Below are 27,018 nucleotides of genomic sequence, written 5' to 3'. Positions count from 1 at the left end.
AGCACTTGCTGCAGCAGAAGCAATCCCTTCCTTGAAGGAAATTCTGGGTGGTGCATCCCTGTGTCTACCACAGTGGCTAAAGTAAATGGAGGAGGTCCTTGGAGAGGAGAACGTCAAAGCCCTTAGAGGCCCATGTGTTTGGAGGGCCATGAGCATTAATACTGACAACCTGCCTAAATATTGGACAAATTTAGGGGAATAATACAGTGAATCAGAGCAAAAGTTAGTAAATGGTAGCAAAAAAGATGTGATGGCACAGAATAAAGGGACAGACCCTAAAGTAGTAGGATTGTTACAAAGTTATTATCCAAATGCTGGAGATGCAGTGGTCTGAAACATGTTTTGGGATACCACTCAGTCTAGAGAGCTAGTGCCCCTGCCTGTGTGAGAGTAAATAACAACACTTAGAGGCCCTTGGAGAAATGGTGCTCATAGGAGAAATCCAGGAGATAATTGTGAGGAGTTTTGGAAACTAGAAAAGGGGATCTGAATCAGGAGCAAGGAAGTTGAGAATATCATGAGGGGAATTCTGGGGTAATGGGTAGATAGTTACCACCCAAGGAAATTAGCCGATGAAATAGGAACCAGAGGTGTTCTGGCTTTTACCTACAGTGGCCAGAGGTCTTGTCATCCTATGATGGTTGGCTGTTCCATAAGCTGAAGATTCCACATGCTATTTGGTGGAGAGAAGAGACTGAGACAGTCCAGAGACTTTGCTTTGGAGCAGATAGGAGAGGCATTTCAAAGCAAGACTTATTGGGATATGAATTAAGGAGGGCTTTGTGCTGGAGAGTACCCTTAAGTTTTTGAAGACAGGGTCTTCTTATAGTTCCATTAAGTCATATCACTTCCCTACTATAACCCTTTCATAGCCTCTCACTGCATTTATGATTTTTAAAAAAATCTATTTTACTTCATAAGACCCGCAGGTCCTGTGTGATTGGGCTCTGCCTGCTTGCCCAGTCCATGGTCTGCTCCCACACCCAGCCATTTTCAGTGCCCTGAAGGTGCCCAGTGCCTTCACATGCGCTCCTCTGCTGCCTGAAACGCACCTTCCGCAACTCCAGAGATCAACTGCCACTCATCTTTTAGGTCTCTGTGTAAATAAAAATTCCTGAAAGGGGAGGCTTTCTCTGGTTCTTGAAGTAAATTAGACCCCAATAATATTATAGAGATTATCCATTTATGTGGTAGAGGGCTCAGGGTCACTCCTGCCACTTTGGTCTATCTTTCATATCATGGAAGGCAGTTCATGGTGACATTTTTATTTACGTGATTCCAAATTTCATTAGCCTATGTGAATAATCTCATTTACAGTCTGGTCTTCTCCATGAGGGCAAGGGCTATATCTTTTTTGATCCTTCTTATTTTCCAGCACCGAGTATAGTGCCTGGCACACAGCAGTCTTTCTAATAATAGTTATTGAATGGTAAATGTTTGGCAGTTTCCTACCAGGTCCGTACTCATACTCAGTAAATATTCATTAAAAAAATATTTAATGACATAAGAAAACTATGTTGTTAGGGGAAGAAAAGCTGATGCAGACACGTAGATGTGTGTGGCTTCAGTTTTTTGTGTGTATGTTTGAGCTGTGAGCTTTGTAGATGTTTCATTGGGGTGGGTCTCCCATGTGTTACCTCTTTCATAGAATTATATCATTATGACAGAATTCTTGAACTTAATTCTAGGAGATTTAATTGTTGAAATATAGAAATATATGCTTTGTACTGATTAAATTGAATATTCAAATGAATTTATTTGTATTTTTTTTCTCTTATGACATATGCCAGGGAAGGGTTGACTGAGAAGGAGATTGTTGAGTAATGACCTGAAAGAGGTAAGAGAGGGAGCCATACAGTTCTGGGAAAGAATGTCCACAGGCAGAGGGAACAGGATGAGCAGAGATCCTGAGACCGAGGCATTCATGGTGCATTTGCAAAAGAGCAAGAAGTTCTCCTGAGTTGAGCAGAGACAAGAAAGGATCAGTAGGAGATGAACTCAGAAACCCACCCACGGCAGCAGGGGTGTAGAGTCTTAGAGGTTTTTGTAGGAGTTTGACTGCTACTCCAAATGGGAAGGGCATGCCTTGCAGAGTCCTAGAGAGAACCCTAGTTGGATCAGACTCTCTGGCAGTATTACTCTGGCATTCATGAGGAGAAGGGGCAAGGACAGAAGTAGGGAGACCAATTAGGAGGTCAGTCATCCCTGAAAGGAGAGGTGGTGTCCTGGAAGGTGGCAGTAGTGAGTAGGGTGAGAAGTACTGGGACAGGACTCTGGTGGGTTGGATGAGAAGTGCTTGAAAGCTTGATGGGGTGGGGGACACTAAGGTTTTGGATGAGGGAACAGAGGCTGGTGTTCTTTTCATTGCCAGAATGGTTCTTAATAAATACTTGTCACTTGTATTTGAATTTATAATTTATAGTGACTTTTTAAAATTCAGATGCTAGTTTGGGAGTAAATGAGAAATATTTTAGATAATATTTTTCCTCTAAATTTCCCTTAGTTCTGTGTTGCGAGATGAAGAAGGCCTCACTGTAGCTCTTTTCCAAGACCATTAATCTCTAGGCTAGGTTACTTCGGTATCTCCACAGCCTCTCTGTTGGTGACCTCTGCCTGTCCCTGCTCCCTCCTAAGCTAAACTGACAAGTGATTCTTTTGTGCATTCATTTTAATAAAACTTTGTCTGTATTTTATTTATTTTTTTCCTGTCTGTATTTTAAACTTTTGAAAAACAACATTTAAAAAGCAGAATAGCCAATCTTTAAAGAAATACAATGGAAAAATACTTTTCCAGGAAGAGGTCATAGCAGTAATTTTCCAAGATGTATTTAGAAAATGTTAATAATTAGCTCCTTTATTCTGTGATTGAGTCACTAGTTTTGATCAGCCAAATGGAGTGTTTATTGAATACCAATATTAAGAATTCTATATTATGTGCTATCATTGCCAATCTATTTTCTTGTATTATTAACATAAGGCTATTTTGTAGAGGAACAGTGCCACATTTCCTCCACTAAACAAATGTAACTTCACATTTCTCCCTTGGATTTTTATTATGCTTACATAAATTGGTTCCCAAACTCAAGAGCAGTTGTTCTCTTTTTGAAGATTTTTTTTTTTAAATTTTGCTATACTTTATAAGGGTTTTATATTTTTTGCTGTGTCTTAAAAATCCTAATCATAACATGAGCTTCTTGTGACCATTATTTATGTCTATCACTCATGCTTATTTTACAACCAACCCATTCCTAGGCACAAAGATGCTGAGTCACTCATTATAGAGTATTAAATACAATGGCATTGTTTTTCCTGTTGCGTATGTTTCCTTCAGATTGTTTTTTTAAGAACCATTGGTTATAGTGACTTTTTAAAATTTGGATGCTAGTTTGGGAGTAAATGGGAAATATTTTAGATAAATTTCAGAGACTTGCTATGGCTTTTGCCTCTTTTATTTCTCTGCATTGGAAAATTCTTATGGCAGTCATGGTTGAATCTGAAATGTTTCTCATGAAAGAATGAGAGCATAAAACAGTCATATTAGGTCTGTAAAAGTGTCAGCCCAAAATGATACCAATTATTTTTTTCCTAAAGAATAACTAATATCCCAAAGCAAAAAAATACAGTTCATTCTCATTTAAAATCTCAATAAAATTATGCATGTGATATTTCAATGATTATAATTGGAATAAATTTTTATGATAACAATACCACTCTATCATTTTATGCAGTATCAGAAAGAGTGTAAATAAAACCAATGGGTAAAATAAATATATTATAAAGGAAATTTTATAATTTAGGAAATCAAAATTCATAGATGGAAGGGTTTCTTGAGAACAAACTCTATGGTTCATTTCTCTCATTTTATTGATAAGAAATAGAAGACTCAGAATAAGCAGCATACTTGATGCTATTACTTGATATCAAAGTAAGAAAGAGAAATTTATTTCCCTAATATCTGATTTTATAATCCATGTTTTTTCTTTACATATTGTTATATTTCTTTGTCATCTTAACTGATAATATTTCAGGCAAGTGCTAATTTTTGCTTTATGATATATGTTTCTTGAATTCATTAAAATAGTTATCTTAGTTGGACTATGAGAATTGACAAAACCCAAAAAATGTCATAGTTATATCTGATATAATTCAAAGTTACTTGCACCTGAAAAAAATGAATTCTGAGGGGAAAGTTATTTGTAGATCTTTGTAAAAAGAATAGATTGCAAATGGACCTCTCTTTCTAGCATGACTGGTACTTTCATTACTCTTTCCATGAAAAAAAAAAAAAAACTAAAAATATTGCATAAACCTTTGAAAAATGCATTAAGTTTCTTTGATGAGCTGGCAAGACAGCACTTTTGGGAAACCAAACAAAATAAGGCCTAGGAAAAGATTTTAGAGCAAGTACTGCCAAAGCCAGTTTTCAACTTGTGAATCCTAGGAGAATAGAAACAAAGCACAGGACCCACCCAGCCTGGGGAAACTAGTATATGGATATTCTAAAAATATCAGCCCTATCCTATTATCTTCTTACCTCTTGTCAGAGACCGTAAAAAAAAAAATTAACCATGTTGTAGTAGGCTGAAAGGAGGAAAAATTCCTAGAGAACTGAAAACTAGATTAGTTGTCTAAATATACATCTTCTGGTGGTGTAAGAAAATTTCAAAATGCTAATTGATTCAGAGTGAGTTTCATGGTGATCATTCCCTTTGGTAGAGTAGCAGAAGTTCCTACAAATGCTTTCTGAGGGAAATGATCTTCATACATTTCCTTAAATAATTTCTACAGATAAATTTCTATGGAATATGAACCTATAACACACACACACACACACACACACACACACACAATGTACAGCACAGGAAAAAAGAAGTCAAGATTTAGCAGACTTGAAAGAAAAAAGCACCAGATCAGCAAATATTTCCAAAAGTGCAATTATGGGACTTATAATATAGGCTTATCTCACACTATGATTTTAATCTTTGACCTTTTGTTTAATGGTTTTATATTTTTCTTGCCTTATTGAAATTTATGTACTTTTAGTGGTTGTATAATATTCCAATTATGTATATGTACATATGCATATAGTTAGATACTTATATACTTAGATTTATTTAGCCAATTATGTTTTTCATTTTAAGTGTTTCTTTTTTTAGCTTAATATACTATCCTGTGATGAACATCTTTTTTTTTTTTTTTTGCCAATTCTTTAGTTCTTTCATATTATTACTTTTTATGGAGGGTAAGAGTAAATTCCTAGAATGGGAAGTTTAGGATCAAATAAATAAAATGTCAAATGTTAAAGCTTTAAGTATGTGCTTTACAACAGTCAGTCCTGCCTATTCAAACCAAAGTTAAAAATTTGAAGCTAAATATAAAATAAAAGTGTGCCAGATAAATGTGGAGCAAATAAGACTGGAAAAATTACTGTATTTCTGTCTTTGGTCTTTCTTATCGTAATTAGTGAAGGACAGAAGTAAAGACTTTGAATACAGAAAACTTTTTCTCTATTGTTATTGTCACTATTTCAATTGTAGAAAAATAGGAGGGGACTGTGTTTACTGTTGTTATATATAAAAAACTCCACTGCGGGTAAAAGAGTACTGACATCAGAGAGCTTCAGGATAGGCAGTCTGGATAGATTGTAAAACACTGATTATTTTCATGAATTATTTGCTGGACATTAGGTATGTTCAATCCTATGTTATTGTCTACACGTAGGCAGTAAAACAAATGCCCCTCTATCACCTATAATTTTATTGTTCATGTCATGGATCATGTTCAGCTGGCTTGGAAGGCTAATTTTGATTTCATTAGAATATTGTAAGAGTATTGTAAGAGTTGCTGTGGAAAGTTGACTGTTGCTAATCAAACCTAAACAGTGACTGTGAGTGTGCCGGTAAAGTTATTTAAAGCCACCTGTGCCTCAGTAATCCAGATGCTTTCAATGAGCCATGGAATAATGCTAGTTCTGTTTGGATGCCAGCACTGATTATCGTTGTCAGTAAGCTAAATGCCACTGTGTTTTGCAACTTATATTTTGACTCTAAATTTGTGTTTAAGGAGCCCATCATCTCTCCTACTTCCCTTAGTCATTTTGGGTTATTATACGTCATATCTGTCACATTGATTCCTTCAAAATAATTATTTCCCAACTTTGGGAGTACTTAGATTTAAGCACATCTCTGTGTGCAAAGACAATAAAAGCATTTAAGAACACCATTTCTTCAATATGAACTCGTATATTTATACATTAAACATTCCCAGTGAGCTCCCTTTTAGACAATTTCATAGGCAGAATAAGGTCTATGGGCTCAATCTGTCCTCAGTTTGAGACTTCTCTGCATGATAAATCTACCACCCAACTGCCAAGCCATCATGGGAAGTCTCCAACTAGCTGAAAGTACCTGCAGGTAACCTGTGATTTGAGCACTAAGGTAGTCTCATGGGATTAGGGAACTTCATTGTGTTCTGGTGTCTTTTATGTCACTCTTGCTTACTTACCAGCAACTATTGAGTAAACTGTTTAGTCTTCTGGGATCTGAAGTTGATGAAGGAGAAAGCTGGGTGTGTGTTTTGTCAGGTGGCAGCAGTGCAGCTAGCATAGCGTTTCCCCTAGCATTTGTGCCTGTTCCATGTGCTTCTGTTTGGCCAGCATCTGCTGCATCTTCCTCAGTGGTCCTTTGAGCCATGCCTACAGAGAGCTGGTAGTGGGAAGGGTTTCTTCTGAAATACAAAATACTCGTAGTGCCTATTTTTTTTTATCACTACCCACAAGTCCTTCAATTTTCTGTTGAAAACTAGTAATTAATAAACTAAAATGTATTTCCATGCATGTATGAGTTTGTCAGGACGAACCCAACTACAATGTAGAACCATCAAGCTTTAATAAAAGACAAAAAAAAAAAAAAAAACTAGTGTTGGGACACAGTCTCTTTTTAAAATGATTTAGCAGTTTCTTAAAAGACTAATCAGATTTATATAATCAAGAAAATTGAAAACATACTTTCATACAAAATGTTCGTAGCAGGATTATTCATATTAACCTAAAAGTTTGTATATCCATTTATTAGCTGATGAAAAGTTGAATAAATTAAATGTTATGTGCACAAATTGGAATATTATTTAGTCATAAAAAGAAATGGAGTACTAATATATGCTACAACATAAAAAATATGCTAAGTGAAAGAAATCAAACATGAGATAAGTAAGGTAGGTGACTCCAGCTTACACAATGAGCATTCTGCACTAGATATACCCTATTAGACAACTAAAATGTATTTAATAGATTCAAGATAATTAAAACTAGTTAGAGTGGAAGGAAAAGAAAGGATCAATACAATCTCCTGATGTAGCCTTAAAATAAAGCTAGTTGGAGGATAATATCACTAAGATAGGAATGCTTCTCAAAAATGGTCAATTAAAGTTCCCTTGTGCCTTATTGATCGGCCATTTAAAAATGTGCATGCAGGGACTGTGGGTCCATTGGTAATTGGCTCATGTCCTACATGGTCCCTCTTCATGGGGCATGCCATTTTAAACTCCATTCCAGAAGAATTCCGACTGCTGCTACTGGATCCTTCTTTGACTTGTGCTTACGGAGGAGGTCCCAATGAACACAGTCAACTGATGGCTCAGGATGAGCTCTGACTGACCCGAAACTCTTACTGACATTGCTCATTTTGGTTCTAATGTCACCCTGTCCTCCCAAACGTGTTTTAATATTTGTTGAGAAGATAATAGGCACCATGTGTGTTTTTCCTTTTGGTTTTATTTTTTTTAATCAAGAGACTGCACCCCAATAAGTAACAAGTTATTATAAAATTCACTTATTAGCATGTATTCAGTTCTTGAGCTTCAAAAGGATATCATCTGTGTGTGTGTGGGGGCGGTTGTGAGGGAGGGAGGGAGGGAGGGAGAGAGAGAGAGAGAGAGAGAGAGAGGGAGGGAGGATTGAGCCCAGGAGGGTCTCATGCATGGGAAGCAGGCACTTTATCCTTGACCTATATCCCAGTGCTCTTTATAAGAATTATTTCATGGTCTCTAACCAAAAATATAGGAATGAAGCCAAATTTGGATGAGTCACCCACTGTCTAGCAGTCTGCTCATCGGGAAATTTCCAGCAGATACAAGATGCCAGGAAGAGAAAAGGATCTTCCCTTTTTTCCTCTTTTGCTGAGACCCTTGGAATTTCCTTCATTTCTGTGTCTTACCATTATCCCCAAATTTTGCCTATGCAAACCTTGAAACATCAGATTTATTCCTCCCCTTCTACATTTCTAATTCAGAGAGGCTCTTGTGGCTCCTCACAGGGAAACTGAGGCAGGATATAATTTCAGCCATCTAACTTCAGTCTCCCTTTCCTTTCAAACAAATGCCCTTAGTTCTTTTTTTGGCGGGGAGGGGTGGCGGGGATTATAGGGCTTGAGCCCTTGGTCTCTGTCATTGAAGCCAGAGTTAGGCAGTCAGAATAGATAGGTAAATCGAGTCAGGTCAGGTCCAGGAGGCCAATTTTGATTGACAGCTGGAGACTGCTCAGAGGGATTGAAATGTTAATTCCTTCAGAGCCTTTCCAACACCCTTATCTAGAACCTGCCCCTGCTCCTATCTGTTGCTGAGGTAACCTGTCCCAGGAGTTGCCCCTCCCTATAGGGAGCTCTAAGGTTGTTAAGGTGTCCTGGGTTGCAGCATCCTGCCCTTACCCCTTCAGCACACCTGTTTCCTATCCCACCCAGCATTCCTGGGCCCAGTCCTGTACACAGGAAGGAGAAAGATAAGGGAAAGAGGGCAGGAGGACAAGGGAAGCCTAGGACACGTAAGAAGGGCAGAACACCTTGCTTCTGGGGATACAGGATACCAGCGACTATGTTACCCCCTTTTAAAATAAACCCTGCTTTATGTGCTTCCTTGATATGATTCCCTAATGTTCAGACTTTGACATTTGAGGGAGCAGAACTTGTCACCAGTATCGGGCAGTATCATCATGATAGGTGTACCACTGAGCTACATCTCCAGCCATTTTTATTTTGAGACAGGGTCTCACTAAATTGCCCAAGTTGGCCTCGAACTTGCTGGCCTCTTCCATCAGCCTCCCAGGTTTCTGGGATTACGGGCATACTCCAGAATGCCCAGTTTGAAACCTCTCTCATTCTGACATCAGTCATAAATACTGTGACCTTACAGAGATCCCCAAGTATCAGCTGCCTCCATTTTTTTGGGCCAAGTCCTTTTTAGCCTCATTTCTTTTCCATCTATAGTTAATAGTCTGAATTTCTGTCCCATCAGAACTTTCAGGTATATTTTTTTCCTCTAGTTTTTCTACCATATCTGTCTCATAGATTCCTAACTCTGCCTGAGTCATTTTCACTATTACTTCTGCTCTAAAATGTTCTATAATTGTACAGTGATACTATAAATTCCAGATATTTTATCTCAGCTGGGCTATTTATTGGTAGCATAAAAAATTATCAAGGAATCCTTAATCAATATTTTTTCTTTTATTCCTTTCAAAGTTCAGTTCAGTTTACCTTAAGCTTTAAACTACTGAGGAAATTAAGCATGAATTTACTGAATTTTCATGAGCTCCTTACTCTTTGCTGTTTCATCCCACCCCCATTTTGTATGAGAAAATTACCCTGAAAAAATGTTCAAGAAAGCTTTGTTGTTTTTGTTCATTTGTTTTGTATAAAACAAATCCTAATAAAGGAAGAACATGGAGCAAGAGAGATTTAAAAAAAAAAAAATAACCGGAATGACTGATTTTCACTTTCCAGTAGTTTCCATTGTAGCTGCTCAGAGCACAGAAAGGATTCTGATTCAACTAGTGAGCACCACCAGTGCTTGTGAGAGGCCAGGAGGACATCCTGGATGATGTCTGTCACCTTACTTTATTATGCTTTTGAACGCCAAAAGAACCCATCCCATCGCTTGTTTTTCTCCCAGTGCTCACACCTGCATATTAAGTTGGGGGTGTTTGGGGGTGGGTTGGGGTGTTTCATGACTATCAAAACAAGATCCATGCATGTGACTCTAAAGTCACAGAATAAATAGAGACAAGTTTTAAGAAGGAAGGGGAGGGGGGGAGGAAAGTCTATCTCATTTACATGCTAGGACTGCTCCTTTTATTATGGAACTTTTGACACATATTGAACTTTATTTTTTCCACATTATCCCTTTTGCTTTTGTTGTTAAAATTAAAAACTCTGAGATGATTTCTCTAGGATTCCATGCTTTGTGTGTGTGACATGAGGAAACTGTAAGATATTGTATAGGGGATAGAAAAAGTGGGAATGACCTGTTGGGGACCATAAAAAGCCAGGGAAGACTTTTGTTTAAGCAGTAACAGAAAATAATTGAGATTCTGTTACTGTTTTGGGGATTGAGACAGATAAACTGTCCAAAATTCCCTCCCTGAAGGTCCCAGCCCTTTCCTGTCTTTCTGCCTTCATGTTCCTGGCCCTACAAGCAGAGCTTCTCCTGCAGTGTGAAGCATATCTACTGCTGGAAATCAGGAGACTTGGGGAAATAGGGTTCTGTTCTTGCTGCTGGACTGTATTAGAGGGGAGGGGTTCTCTCTGGCCTCACTTTCCCCCAGGAAGTTCCTGTTCAATAGTTTATACAGCTAGACAGCATAGTTGCTCTCAGGCTACACTTGTAATCTGAGAGCCTTTTTAAATATTGGCTTGAATAACCTACTGCTGTCTTCAGTGTTGACTCTGGGGAATACATTTTGTGTGTGATAATACCACAAAATCAGGGTTGACTGCTCTCTTTTTTGGACTTTTCTTATATCACCCATATCTCTATCTCCTTATTTAACTTCTGAGTTGAGTTTCTTGGAATATAACATATTAAACAAATAATAGGATACTAATATGGTTGAAAAAAATTTCTTGGGGAGGGCAGCCTGAAGGTTGAATGTGTGTGACCTTGAGCGAGATGTTTTACCTCCCCTCCTCCACTACAAGCCTCCCTTCCTTCATGTCTATGTTAGATAATAATATTGCAGGGATATCCTTAGGATCAAATTAAATATTTTATGTGAAGGATGCAGCACAGTACCGCTTTCTTAATTATTTGTTTGATAAATATGAATCCTTTTCTCCCCTCTTAGCTCTTTCAATGCATCCAGGGGTAACACTTAGCACCCATCTTATTTATATAGGCCAAAGTTAGTGCAAACTAAGAATAAAATATAATTGAATAATGAAATCTTAGCAAGGCATTTATTTGAGAAGTTACTCTTTTATGATGAGAATAATTAACTTATTACTATTTGGAAGATTTTCTTCTACAAATAACCAATATACCTTTGAGCCCTTTATTAAAACTTGGATTTCTTGCTGAACATATTTAATGTAGGAATAGCTGCTATTTTTTAAGGTTGTTTGTGGTTGAATCACTTGGTCTAGAAAAATGCATATTTATTGGTTTGTTGTTCATCCACTTATATTCATGTATTCATTCAACAAATATTTATTGAGTGGTTATTATGTGCCAGAAATTGTTCTAGGCACAAGAGATCCATCCATGAAGAAAACAGTCTTGTCGTTAACAGTTATACCCTATGAGTTTAGTCCTGAAGATGATTCTTTCCTTGAGGGACTTCTGTCCGGCTTTTCTTCCCAGGCTCCAAAACAAGTCATCATTGAGCAAAACAATAACATCACCAATCCTGATTTGTTTGACTCCAATGCAATAGTAAACCATTTGAGGGAAAGGATAAGGATTTTATATTCATTTTCTTCTTGACACCAAACCCCAGGGTCTTTTTATTGACAGACTCATTACAAGTTTAGTGGCAAAAGTAGGACGTCATAATGATAGTTTATGCCTCAAGAATAGGCACATGTGAAAAAACCTGATCTAAAAGAGCCCACCTAGGAAGGGGACAGCTGTGCATCAGGAAACTCAGATGACTCACTCTCCAACTAAGGACCTATTTATTGATGTGATCAATAAGTCCATGTTTATGGTTCTGTATACATTTTGTGTATTTATGGAGCAAATATTTACTATGAAAGAATTCACCTTCCCAGTGGTTTGTTAAATCCAGAAAACATTAAAAATATCAGATGGGGCCTGCTGCCTTCTTTGGCTTAATAAATGTCACTATCAAATTCTATTACTATTTTTTAAATATGTTTAATTAATTAATTTATTTTTATGTGGTGCTGAGGATCGAACCCAGAGCCTTGCCCATGCTAGGAGAGTGTTCTACCCATTAAGCCACAACCCCAGCCTGATTATCATTTTTTTATTTAAGTACTTGACACAAGGTATTCATAATGTTAACATCTACATGTTTGATACTGATTACCTTTAATTGAAAAATTAAGAATAGAAAAAGACTTTTTTCATTCCATCATGCTGTAAATTTCCCATCAATTTTCTAAGCGTATCACTGCAGTATTTTTGTCCCAAAATAACACTTTTGTTTTTTTCATTTGTGGTAAAGTTGGTCTCATTAATGTTATTGACTTTGTTGTACTTTGTTGCCTAATGTATCAAGAATACCACTTCTGTTAATTTGGACCTTTTTTTTTTCTTTCTAATTTATATCCAGTAATGAGTGTGTGTGTGTGTGTGTGTGTGTGTGAGAGAGAGAGAGAGAGAGAGAGAGAGAGAGAGAGAGAGAGTTCACTTAGATCCTTAACAGTTTGAAATTTTTATTTATTTTTTAAATTTTTTATTGTTGGTTGTTCAAAACATTACATAGTTCTTGATATATCATATTTCACACTTTGATTCAAGAGACACTAGTATGGCAACATGTAAATCAATGGATGTGTAACTAATGTGATTCTGCAATCTGTATACGGGGTAAAAATGGGAGTTCATAACCCAGTTTGAAATTTTTAAAAGAAGAGTACACAACCATTACTTGGAGAGAGTGTACGTCACATGCTGTAGTATGTGCCCTTGTATGTATTATCTCATTGAAACACCACCACAAATCTGGGATGTTACACAAGTGCTTATTGGTTTTTCCCAGTATATCATGGTTCCTTCAAGGAGAATATTTATTTCCATTTCTATCTGAGCCTTTGGTTTTCTATTTTTGTTTGATTGAGATGGCTATATTCATTATCAATGACAGCAAATCCTAGTTGGGGAGAATGAAAGAGTAAATTAATTTTGAAGGTAATTTCTGAGAAGTAAATGAATTCTGAAGGAAGGAACTAGCCTGGGAACACTAAGATGCTGTCATGCTCAGTGGTCAGATGGCCTTGGTGCTGGTTCCCAGTCACTCAGGAGAGTCTGTCAGACCGTTCTCATCCTCACCAAAAGCAGGAAATACAACTGGAGCTCTGCTTCCCTCCCTTTGCACTGTGCTGTTCTCAGATTCCCTTTCATCCCAACTATCCATCGTAATTAATGTTTTTTTTTGGTGCTGATCACAAGGCCTCCACTGCTGAGATTAGATTTTACGCACAATGAATGCAAGAGAGAGATGTCCTGGCGTATTGGATACTCTTCTCAGCATTGAGCAGCATGCTTCTTAAATCATGACGGTAGCTCCCAGATGCCTTGATTATGGGAAGGCATGTGAGGAGAGGTGAGTTTCATTTCTCAACCAGAATACCGAAATGCTAGATTAGATCTCAGAGGGTAGAGACTCACAGACCTTTTAATCTCTGGCGTTGGCCTTTACTTTGTCTGACAGCTTTGTTGTCAAGAATATTTTCACTGGATAGGTGCTGTTCATTGGTACTTTAGTGTCTTAGTCTATTTCTTGCTATAACAGAACACTGCAGACTGAGTAGTCTATAATGAACTGAACCCTATTGACTTGTGGTTCTGGAGGCTGGGAAGACCAAGATCATGGAGCTGGGGGAACTTTTTGCTACCTCATCCCTTGGTAGAAGAGCAAAGAGAGAGTGAGGGAAAGAGGTCCCAACAGGAATTTATAACCAGTTTACTCCTGAGATAATGGCTTTAATCCATTCATGACCGCCCTCATGGTAATGGTGTTACCTTCCAACACTATTAAGTTGGAGACTAAGTTTCCAAATTATGCTTTTTGGGGGAACCCATTTATAAGATTTGGATATCTGGTTTGTAAAGAGGAAATCACATCAAATGTAGTATAGCTGACACTTGATGGAACTATTAGAGTATACAGCATTCTGTAGATGGAATTTTAGCCATGGGTTGAGGCTCGGTATTGGGGTTAAAGTTTTTGCCCAAACTTCACATTTGATTCAGCTTTATCCCACTCAGTGAATCAGAGGTTGTAATTCTGTAGCTAGTGGGGATTTAGACCAAGTCAAATGATTATTTAGTCTCTAGCCTCGTGTTCTGTCATTAATTTCACAGTCAAATCTTTAAATCACTCATGTGACTTCTATGCTTTATATTTCATTTTTTGTCTTTATTCCTCACATTATTGTCACTAGAGAGTATTCCTTACATTTGTTAGGCTTTTGAAAGTTTGCAAAGAAATTTCATATATTTTATCATCTAATTTTAATAACGTTCTGCCTAGATAGGTCTCTGACCCTCCATTTTAAAAAGATTTACATAAGCATTAAAAAGCACTAAGGACCTTGGAAGTGTCCTATGTTAAGGTTCATATAGGTTACTTATACAGTTACTGTTAATGCAATTGTAGACTTTGGGAAGGCATTTGACAGTTTGGGGCCAGAGGGACCTAAAGGAATAGCAGGAGGAGAGAAAGCCCTCCAGTGGGCAGCCCAGTGTAGCCAAGGCATACAGGTGGGCAGGAACATCATGCATTCATTATGTTGCAAGAAGAGACTTGCTTGACTGGAGTTAGGTTAATCAGGTCTGAATTTAATTATTAAGTACCAAAAATCATAGCACTTCACAATATTTATAAAACATTGGAAATCATCTCTTTGAATTCATATGTATAATTTAAAGATATGTTCATATTGGGTTGAATAATGAATTATTTTTTGTATTTATTGCATAGGAAGTTATGCTTATGGTTCTTGGAGTGCAGAATATAACCTGGTTTCTTTTATACATGTCTCCATGGTGATTTAATTCTGATTAGATTTTATTATCTTAGAAGGAAAACTTTTGATGAAGATGATATATTTATTCTATTTCTTTATTCTGTTTGAAACCCTACCATGTGACATTTTGAAGAGGATCTTTATTAAAGGAGTAGTGTTTCTGTTAGTCTTTTTTTTTTTGGTGCTGGGGATTGAACCCTGGGGCCATACTCATTCCTGAAGCACATGCTCTAACACTAAGCTACAGACCCAGATTCAGTGTTATTCTCACATTTATTTTGCTTTTCTTTTACCTGCAAATATTAGCCTAACATTAATATCTCTGATGCAGATGTGATATTAGAAGCTGGATTTTTTCCAGGCTGGTGTCGTGGCGCAGTTGCAGAGCACTTGTCTTGCATGCACAAGGCCCTGCGCTGATCACCAGCACCTCTTCAAATAAGAATAAATAGGTCATGATTTTGAATTAAGAACTGTATGTGCCTGCAAAACTATATTCTGATTAGTTGCTGGAAACAGCTGCTCTAAATGTACTTATCTAGTCTCTGATGCCTCTGGGAAGTCTTGATCCAGGGTATGGATTTCTAAAGTTTATCAATTTCCAAGATGCCTCAAGAGACCATTAGGTAGATAATAAATCAAATGAGATTTTTTCGTGTTTGATATCATTCAAAGAACTATAGTCAGAAAGCAGATGTTTAATTTAGAAGAAATAAAATATTTAAATGTAGAATGGTAGAGTTTTGAAGAAACCCACTAAATAGCATCTATTTTTCTTGCCAGAATTCTGAAACTATTAAGAAATAACAAAAGGTAGTAGAAAGTTAAATACCACTTTTATATTAATAATAGTGATATAGACATAACTTAGTTTGTGGTCAAATGGGAGTGGTAATGAAATTTGAAATTTAGATGTATTTACTCATTTATAGAAGGTGTTAGACCACTTCCAAAACAGGGCCTTTATAAATTTATTTTGCCTTTCTTTCTTTACTTTTTTCTTTCTTCTTTTACCTTTTGCAGTGCTGAGGATTGAACCTGGGGTCTTGCACATGCTAGGCATGTGCTCTCCCACTGATCTACCTCCCCAGCCTTATAGCTACACCAAATCAGACAACACTTAATATCTATGGGCATTCAGTTTCCAAAGTAGAATAAGAGCCTTGCTAAGCCATGCATGCCCAGCGTTTCCTTCTCAATATTTACCAATCAAAGGGGAATTACTTTGCTGCCCCTAGAGTGGATACAAGTAGAGAGAAGTCAGGGATTATATTAATTGAATTTCATTTTAAAATGGAAAGAAACAGGAGGAGTGGTGGAAGCATTTCTCCTAATATCCAAAGTTATAAACATCCTTTTTATATTCTAAACTCTCTGAAATTAGGACATACCCTAAACCCGTGGCATCTAACTGGCCATTGTCCTTTAGAAAATAATTATGATGCCACAGAATGTGTTGCACCATGATGCTTCAGTGTTTCAGTTAATTAACCAATTAAGGATGATTTGATAAAGTAATATGAATTATGATTAGTATAGGAAAAGCTTCTATTTAAATCTTCTAATAGCACCAAGAAAGAATCAACTTTAAACTTTTTAGAATGCTCATCACCTGCTTGGAACAAAATACTACAAGCTGCAACATGGCATATTTCTTTAAGAAACCCACACGCTTGGTGACAAGAATGACACTGTTTAGAACACAAGGACATTGACAACTCTAAGTCATATTTATTTGGAAGAACAAGCCTTTTTTTTTTTTTTTCAATAGCTGTAATGGGCCCAAAACCTATTTATTTATTTATTTTTAATGTGGTGCTGAGGATTGACAGTGCCTTGCACATAGTAGGCAAGTGCTGTACCACTGAGCTACAACCCCAGCCCCAAGAACAAGCCTTTGAACATTATATAATTTTGAGAATGCTTTAACCAGCCTAGCAATGGTGCATACCTATAATTCTGGGTACTCAAAAAGGTAAGGAAGGAATATCTCAAGTTTGATACTAGCAGGGCAACTTAGCAAGACCCTGTCTCAAAATAAAGAGCTAAAAAAAAAAAAAAAAAAAAAAATTCTGGGAATGTAGCTTAATGATAATGGTGCCTTGGGTTCAATCCCCAAAAACTGCCTCAAGGGTTTGTTTTTCTGATATTTGCTTATTGAATGTGCACAAGAGAGTATTGGCAAACATATATTTATTTTAAAAGCCAAAGAAGCTTTTCATAAGAAAAAAAATAAAGTTTTTTAAGAAAGCTGTATATAGTTTTCTTAGATTTTTTTTCTAGTAGTACATAAAATAACAATGTATCTATAATCATTGGGGTCTTAAATCTGATGAAATATGACCAGGTAGGTAGGTTTATACAAACCTCTGCTCTAGTCCTACAACCCGGGACAGTTTTGAATGGAACTTCTTCCTTCCCCATGAAGTTTCATGTGCTCACCTAAGAAAGGCATAGTTGACCAGAGACCTAAATTTTAACCTTAACTGGCATTGTCCTTCAGAAAATAATTATAACCTTGTGGTGTTGATTTAAATATTGCATTTATTCTTACTAGGTTCTGTTTTTTTAATTCCAAAATCCTAATTCACAGTTTATTCAGGGAAGACTGGGTCAAATTACTTAAGATAATTTTGCAGATATGGAGATAACAGTTTTCAAATTGTGACATTCAAGTATACAGACTTGGCTTATTTATTTATAAAAGTTTCAGCACGCTAAATATCTCTGTTTTCTTTTTTCTGAAAGGGGGTCCTGATGACAACTTAATTGAAGGTGGAGGAACAAAATTTGTCTGCAAACCTGGAGCCAGAAACATTACCGTCATATTCCACCCATTACTAAGGTAAGTCAAGTCCAATGAGAACTTGCTGCAGATCAGCATTTCTATTATTTATGCTGATGTACTGAATGCCAATAGTTCAGTGTTGAAAAAAGTCATTAAAAAATATTCCATTTGTTTGGCCCTCACAATCAAAGTTAGTCAATAAAACAGAAAACATCGATCCTAGAAGTAGTCACTTATTCTTGAGAATAGCTGTTTCTAAATACTTATTTTGATTTTCTTTCTTTGCTCCCTTTTTCTCACTGTCTGGTCTATCTCAGAGGTTGGCATACCATGGCCCCCTGCAGACATCCCTCCTGCCACCTGTTTTTATAAAAGCATTTTTATTGATACCCATTCCTGCTCATCTGTTCATGTATTGCTCCTTGCTTCTTTTGAGCTACATTTGTAGAGCTATATTGCGACATAACCCATGTGGCCCACAAAGCCTAAAATATTCACTCTCTGGCTCTTTATGGGGAAAAAAATTGCTGGCCCATAATCAGTCTTTCTTATTTACATTAATGATTCCTTGTCTTTTGAGAATTGGCAGGTGTCTGAATGAATATGATTTCAAAAACTGAAAGATATTATAGCAGTTAGATACATGATTTTGAGCAGGGTATGGTGGTTCATGCCTATAATTCCAGCTGCTTCAGCTACACCCCCAGTCTTATAGTTTGGGACAGTAGGATCACAAGTTTGAGGTCAGCCTCAGCAATCTAGTGGCACTCTATCTCAAAATGAAATTCAGAGAGGACTTTGTAGCTCAGTGATAGAGCACCCTGGGTTTAATCCCCAGAGTGGAAGGGAAAAAAAGAAAGACAAAAAGATAATTTTATGACTTATGTGAAACTATTGTATATCTTAGTTAAGTATAATGCTATGATTATAGGAACACAACAAAAGCAACAATTCATGATGCCGTTAAGAAAATTTCTAAGCCCACAACATCTTTAAAAAGGTACTTTTCAGTGTGATGGTGGGTGGCATGGGCAGTTGTTCAATGGATACAAAATTTGTTTTGCTTAGAAAAGTTTTTATTGATGTGTTAGATAACAGTATGTATGCAGTAGTCAACAGTATTTTATTGTGTACTTGAAGAAGATTAAGGTGGTAAATTTAATATGTTTTTTAAATTAAACTTTTAACTGCTACATGAAAATATAAAAATATAAAAATTGTAACGAGACATTTCAATACATGAATACATTGTGTAATGTCAAAATCAGGTTAAACATGTCTATCTCCTCAGTTAACATTTCTTTCATATAAAAACTCTCAAAATTCTTCTACGTTTTTGAAATGTATGATATATAATTCTACTCTATAGACATGCCGCCGGTAGTAGCACACCACAACTTCCTTCTCCTCTGTAATTTACTTTCCACCCTTGATCAACCTCTCCCATCCTTTCCTCTATGGTATTCTTCCTAGCCCTTGGTATCCACCACTCTACTCTGAGCTTCTTCTACAAGATTGACATTCTTTTACTCCACATGAGTAACATTATGCAGTATTTGTCTTTCTGGGCATAGTTTGTTTCCGTTAATACGGATACCTCCAGTTCCATCCATATTCTCACAAATGATAGGATTTCATCCTTTGTATTGCCAAATAGTGTTCCATTGTGTATACATGCCATACTTTCTTTATCTGTTCATTAGTTGATGAATACATGGGCTGTATCCATTTCTTGATATTGTTTATAGTGCTGCAATGAATTTGGGAATGTAGATGTCTCTACAACATTACTGATTTAATTTCTGTAGAAATTCTAATAGTGGGATTCTTGGACCATATGACACTTCTAATTTTAATTTTTTGAAGATTCTCAGTACTGTTCTCTATAAGAGTACTAATGACTTTCCCAACAATGAAAATATAGTAGTTAACACTACTGTACACTTAAAAATATTAAGGTGGTAACTTTACTGTTACATGTTTGTGATCACAATTTAGAAATGGAATTTTGGGATGTAGATTACTAATATAATTTTATTTGTATGTTTTCTCTGTAAAGAACCATTATATACTTTGCTTTATTTTCATATAAAAGAATAGGAACTTGTGGGTTCACTAAAAGTTAAGTATATTTCACAATAACACATTAACCTTCTAAGGTAACTCCTGTAACATTTAAGGCATTTGGAATAACAGTTAAATGAAAGCTATTGAATTGGGCAGTTCAGTACTGGAACTTTCTACTTTCTCATTAAACAAGATAGTGAATTAATATCCTTATGAGTATTTAAATTCAAATCTCTTATTTAGGTAACCATTGTTTTCCACAAGATTACCTTCCCTTGTTAGTTTTGAATATAAAAACATAAATGTATAAATTAAAGTAAGAAATACCACTCTCATACAATGAAAAAATTAATGATATTTAAGAAATCTGTTGTAACAAACATTGTAGCAAGTAAGTTTATTTAAAATTACAGGATTAAGACAACTATGACTTTCTCCATTGGTTTAGTTAATAGAGTGTGTATACACACACATACACACACACACACATATTTATAAAAGATATATTAGAACATGCAAAATTTCCCTTAGATGGTGTTGTTCATGTATATTAACTGACTTTGGTAGTTAGTATTCACTCTTTTCTGCAATTACAATTGATTTCTCCTTAGTGTTTTTAATTGTTAGGAAAATGAGAAAACACTTTTATCATTGTAGGCATCTTCTAAACTTAATGCCATAATTTACTGCTATAATTTGAATAAATGGAATCCTTATGCTTACATCTGTTTCATGTATAGAAGTAACCCTATGGAGGCTATTTAGTGGTGTTGCCAATAACTGTTTTTCAAGAGCTTTTTCTTATAGAACGTTTTTAACATAAAGTAAGTGAAAAATATGTTATACTGTTTTTCACATTTGAAAGAAGACTGATAGAGTTTAATGTATTATAGTTCTTGACAGTCTTTTTTTAGTGTAATATTTATGTTACTTTGGTAGAGAGTTGTTTCGAGACTTGATAGTACTCCCACTGGTCTACTTATTTGGTTTCTACTTTCATTCAGAATTTTAATTTATTATTGATAATAACTAGAGGAGATTTGTTGCATGATATAAATAGTATATCATTCATTCTTTCTCTATATATCTCTTGATGGAATTGATAGGTATATCATGTGGCCTGTAAGGTAAGTTAATTCTTTGATCAGTAGATGATGATTATAGACTTTAAATTAGCCCTTGACACAAATTTCAACTTACTTCAACTTACTTCTCAAACCAATTAAAGAATTTCATTATAGAATACTGGGCTTGTGGAATTTCAAACCATAAGGCTTTTAGTATTCTTGTGCTTTTTAACTTTAGTTTATATACTTCAGCCTTGCTTTATTTGGATTTATCACTTCTTAAGTCTAGAATTTAAATTTTTGTAATTAGAAGAATCAATGTGCATTATTATCATAATGTGTTTCATTATTGCTTTTTCATTTAAAAGTTTTCTCATTTTTTCTTTTGTCATTCGTTTACTCATTAGCAACAATGTTTATTGATTACTTATACTGTATATTTTCCCTTCTCCAAGTTAGTTGTGGACTCCCAACTGAGAACAGTTATTCTTATTTTTGTGCAATTATTTAAATAAAATTGTGCTGTTATGTTTTGGAATTCTCATTGCTTTTTTCCCTTGCTAGTTGAAAGTAAATGTGATTTAGCATTCTGTTGTTTAGCAGAAAATCTGGCATAGTAGGAGGGCAATGCAGAAGAATGGAAAAGTGGGTGGGGGAAGAAGAAGACCTGAAATTAAAAATGAAAACCACAACAACGTATCTTGTTTAAAATGGAGGCGACTTCACTTCTGTTTTACTTAGCGTTTTTTTTTTTGTTTGTTTGTTTGTTTTGTTTTTGTTTTTTTCCAAATTGGACTCTGATTCAAACGAGAGGTCCTAGAAACAAATAGTAAAATGATATTCTTCTCTACAAAGTACTCACTTGGTAGTTTGCATAAGTGGCAAAAATTAAGAAGCCTGAAACACCAGATATTGGAAAGAACATGAATTAATAGGAAATCTTATGCCTGTGAGAGATTATGAATCACTACAGCCTTTCCCAAAAGAGTTTTGCCATATGTGAAATGACATATCCTATTACCCTTACTACTACCTCACTCCTAATGCTATTCTTCAATGTGTTTCTGCTTGTATCAATTGATTCATATTATTTTCCCATCCCAACCAGCCACACTCGTCTTCTAATTGATCTTAACAAATTATTTTTTACTTAGAATTTACATCATAATTCAGTAGTTCAGAAGGAACTTTTTATGAATTCACTTTTATCACAAGTTAACACCTGTTTATTTAAATTTACGTCATTACCTCCTTGGAATGTTTGAGTGAAATCAACTAGTTTTCACTGGAAGGGAGAGACATTTCCTTTTCTAATCTTTCCCCTTGTCTAGCCTCTCTGGTACTCTGTCTTCCTAACATTGTGCATATGGCTTTCTATATGTCATTCATTAAGAAAGCTCTTTTCATAATTTTCATTCTGCTGGCAGTGCAGTCTTTGAAGCCTGGAGTATTTTTTCTGTATCAAACCCTCTGAACCATCCCGCTGGGAATACTACACAGCAGTTCCTGTTACACTCTTTTGTAGATTCCCAGCAGTCCTGCATGATCCCTTCTCTTAACATCATACTACAATGTCCTCAATCCTGATAATTTTGTAGCTTATTTTTGTTTTGCCCTCATAACCCCCTGTAGTCTCATCATTACATGATTTCATAGGATGTTGGAGGCAAATGAACTCACTTCCAATTTCTTCTTTCCCCTTTAAGTCTGCTGATTCTTTTACTTGTTTATTTCATGTTTTTATTGCTATTTTCTTTCTGGCCAGTCTTGGTTCTTAGAAAGATGGAATGTAGTATTTTTTTTTTCTTGCTGTACTGTTCGTCTACTAAGATAGTTTGTGCAAATAAACCCTTAATGAAGCTTGTGATGACAGTGGTCATCTAATCAATTTTTCTTCCTTTAGGTCCAAATGAAAAGAACTATATTGAAACAGATAAATTTCTAACCATGCCCAGGTAATTTCTAAAATATTTTGGCATAGATATGATGACTAATGCCTTTTTTGCCCACCACATGTTTTTCAGCTTTCTGTGGAAACTTTCAAGAGAAATGGGTAGATTGATTTTGATAAGTGGAATTTATTTTATGAGCCTGAAGGAAGATAATGTTGAAATTTAATGTTTTTGAGCCTGAAAGAAGATAATGTTGAAATTTGAATGGCATATTTCCCTTATTTTGTGTAGGTCCAACTTATATTTAGATGTTTTTGGAAAACTACTATTTCTGAATAATAACATTGTGGTAATTATTCACCATAATCTAGATATAAATGAACATTTGGCAATGAAGTTCCTTTTATTGATATATCAACCACAGTTTATCACAATGACACTTTTTAAATTAGTAATAGTGATCATTTCAGGATAATGATTCCTTGTGGAATTTTGGAGTTGAATGGTCAGAATTTAAATTTTTATTTGTTTTTTCATTAATTTTTCATTATTCTCTGAAAACCTAAAATGAGATAAAACATATTGTGCCTTAGATTTGTTATTACAGTTCCTTCATATAGTAAAACATGGTGAGAGCAAAAACGTTTCCTTCATAAATTAAATGCTTACAGCACTGAACTAAAATATGCTTTTTTTTTTTCCTTTAATGAGCAAATAAGGTACACTGGTAACAGTGTTTCTAAATGAAAACAAAGTTCTAGCTGGCTGCAGTTACCTATGAGGTCAGTAGTGCACACCTATAATCCCAGTGACTAGGAGGCTGGGGCAGGAGGGTCTCAAGTTCAAGGGCAGCCTTAGCAACTCAGCAAGCTTCCTTCTGAAAAACATAAAGGTCTTGGGTTGTACTTCAGTGGTTAAGTGCCCCTGTCTTCAAACCCCCCTACCAGGGGGAAAAAATCCTATCCTTGACTCTGTCACATCTACTCTCTCATAAGGGGAATCATTTAAAAAAAAAAAAAAAAGGTGCAGGCATTTAATATAGTCCATCAGGGCTTTAGAAACAGAATTCCAAGTCCTAATTAGCTTGGACATGAGTCACGTAGGAGGACACAGAGTCCAAGGAGTCCTCACTTTGTCCCTTATCTGTGTCTGGGAGGGAGAGAGCTCCCTGATATCTTTTCCTCTTCTCATGGGCACATGAGCCCTGTTGGATCAGGTCCAGCCTCTTGATCTCAGTTGACCTTAATTCTTTTCTACATAAACATTACTTTCTTCACATATGTTAGTTTTTATATTTAAAACCAATTCAGAAAATTAATGTAGTCAATGAAAGTGTCTTGTGGGATGGATGGGAGTCAACACATTCTAATCTTTGATGTTGGCCAAATCACTTGTGATTCTTCATTTTCCTTATATGTACAGCAAGGAGTTGACTGGCCTGCATGTTGCTTTCTGTCTTTCAATTTTTATGATTCCATGACTAGGAAATGCTTTTATATTATTTAGGGATTCTAAAACCCTTACATTTCAAAAGATCAAGTGACAAATGGATTCTACCATGTGTGTTTCTTTCGCTTCTTTGCTTCAACCAGCTTTTATGAATATTTTACTCTTCACAGTAATGAGGACTTTCTTATATGAAATATGCTTCCTATGAGACAGCTGACGAAAAATTGTTTGCATTTTTTGTTGGGCGTATTTTCAGAGACCACAAGCTGGAGACATGGGGATGATGAGGGATTTCAAAGTTGTGAAAATGTTACTGATGCACACTGTATTAGAGGCAGCTTGAATATTGAATACCTGACCATGAGCATTTTCACTGTTATCATCAGCCACACTTCATTAACATCAAGTAATAATTAATGTCTTCCTGGGGAGAACAAAAGTGAAGTACTTACTGGTCAGTGAGGAGTGCACTGGCATCTAGGTCAGTGAAAAAATGAAATTTTCTTCACTTAGATTTTTATTGATGGACAGTATATCTTCTGGTTGGCTGTGTACTTTCTTAAATCAAGCAATAGTAAAGACAAGAAGTAGTTATTATTGTATTGTCTAATGTATAGAGAAGAAGAACTTCATATAGGATAGAGTAACTACCAGTTGGCAATGGTACAGGGAACCATTTCAAAAACTATGGCCCTTTTATGAAATCGCTTTGAAATTGAAAAATAACTAAATAGAAGGGAGACCAATGGAGTAAAGGAAGAGGATAGGGAAGGGATACGGGAGGGACGGGGGAATGAAATGGAACACAAATTGTGATATAAGTACATATGAATATGCCACAATGAACATGTATGTTTATACCGTATTTTTATAATGTTCTAATAAAAACATTTATCAAAAGTTAATTGTAGAAAGAAAAAAAAAGAAATGCCTGTGATGGCTAGGAGGGAGTAGAAATTAGGAGGACAGGAAGTAGCCAAAGGCAGACATAGAACAAAGAAAGGCTCCAAGAATAATAATGCCATTAACATAGTAAGTTATGTTTCTCCAAAATGATATTCTAGAGTAGATGACAATTGTGATTAACTTTACTTCATACTGTTTCTTTTACTACAGTACTTACAATATCACATTGCCAATGCTGCTAGGTCAAAGGCACATAAAATTAAATTATAATTAAGTAAAAGAAAAATTCACTCACTCACCCAGTAATAAAATCTATTGAGAATTTTGTAGCTAATCTTCAGCTAGTGATTACCAAGTCTCTGCCTCATGGAATTTAGTCTAGTGGAAAAATCACACAATGAAGAAGTAAACTAGTACATGTGGAGAAGGTATGGAGTAGTGATAGTTTTATGAAGAACAACAGAGAAAGGAATTTGATAGTGACTGTATGGACTGGTGTTGGGGGTAGGGACACTATTTTAGGATGAACTGGGATGTTCTAAAATACAGCATTTGGTTAGACCTGAAAATGAAGTGAGAGAGGAAGCCGTATGAATAAATGGGGCAGAATGACTTGGCCATAGGAAATGGTAAATATAAAGGAAGAAGACACACATTTTCAAAGAATAGTGAAAAGACTGATATGAATAGGGGTGTGGTCTAGAAGGGCTCATGTTGGAGGACATGTGTAGAACTGTACTCAGGGTGGTCTAGATGAAAATGGTCTTCTCTTTGCTTAAACAAGGAAGATATTTGGATTTACAAGAAATTTTGGCACTGCTTCTCAAATTCCCAAAGATTGTGATGGCATAGAGAAAGCCTGATGATACTGGCTGTTGGGAGAAATTATTTCAGAAGACTTTATCTTGCTGGATTTGAGATATGCAGGAATCTCTGTTTTTAATGGTGAAGTCATTGTCACTACTCTTTTTATTATAGTGAAAATGCTCCATCCTCTCAAGAACTCTATATCCCAAAATAGAATATATAATTTGATAGAGGCCACTTTGGCATTATTAGCCAATGATATTGGGCAAATATGACATTAGACTAGCAGAGTGGTTTTTTTAAAAATTTTTATTTGTTCTTTTTAGTTATACATGACAGTAGAATGTATTTTGACATGTACAAACTTAGAGTATAACTTTCCATTTTTGTGATTGTACATGATGTGGAGTTAATGATATGGAGTTAACACTGGTTGTGTCTTCATATATAAACATAGAAATGATATGTCTGATTCATTCTACTGTCATTCCCATTCCCATATACCCTCCCTCCCTGCTCCAATCTAGTGTACTTCCACTCCTCCCTCCCCGGACCCCCACCTATTGTGAGTCAGCATCTGCTGACTCAGAGAGAACATTCATCTCAGAGAGAACATTCAGCCTTTGCTTTGTTTTTTGGAGATTGACTTATTTCATTTAATATGACAGTCTGCAGTTCCATTCATTTACTAGCAAATGGCATAACTTCATTTATCTTTATGGCTGAGTAATATTCCATTGTGTGTGTGTATCACATTTTCTATATCCATTCATATGTTGGAGGGTATCTAGGTTGGTTCCATACCTAGCTATTGTAAATTGCTAGCAGAGTGTTATTAAGGAGTAATCCTATATGGTATTTCAAATATATGAGTTTTCAAAGAGTATAAGTTATTGTTTTCTCCTCGAAAAGGTATGGTATGGCAGGCTGCATTGCAGAAAGCCTGGTTTGTTTTTGATTTTTGTAATAAGCTTTGCAACAAATTTATCAAATGTGTTAGTCTAAACCTGATCTAGCACAAAAGGTGTTATCAACATTTTTTGTTTTTGGCAGTATTA

The 27,018-nt window shown here is 35.8% G+C and overlaps 1 protein-coding gene across 1 annotated transcript in view; it reads left to right on the top strand.

Moving 5' to 3' along the window:
- The window catches only part of Exoc4 (exocyst complex component 4), a 771,143-nt gene that overhangs the window by 334,734 nt on the left and 409,391 nt on the right, over nucleotides 1–27,018 (top strand). Inside the window, exon 10 of the mRNA XM_015493819.2 lies at nucleotides 17,733–17,829. Within this exon, the coding sequence (XP_015349305.2) occupies nucleotides 17,733–17,829 (97 nt within the window). The remainder of the gene's footprint in view (nucleotides 1–17,732; nucleotides 17,830–27,018) is intronic.

The sequence above is a fragment of the Marmota marmota genome, unplaced genomic scaffold (assembly GCF_001458135.2).
Source record: "Marmota marmota marmota unplaced genomic scaffold, marMar, whole genome shotgun sequence".
NCBI lineage: Eukaryota > Metazoa > Chordata > Mammalia > Rodentia > Sciuridae > Marmota > Marmota marmota.
The sequence above is the reverse complement of the archived record's forward strand: the minus strand, read 5'-3'. Positions and strand labels throughout refer to the sequence as shown.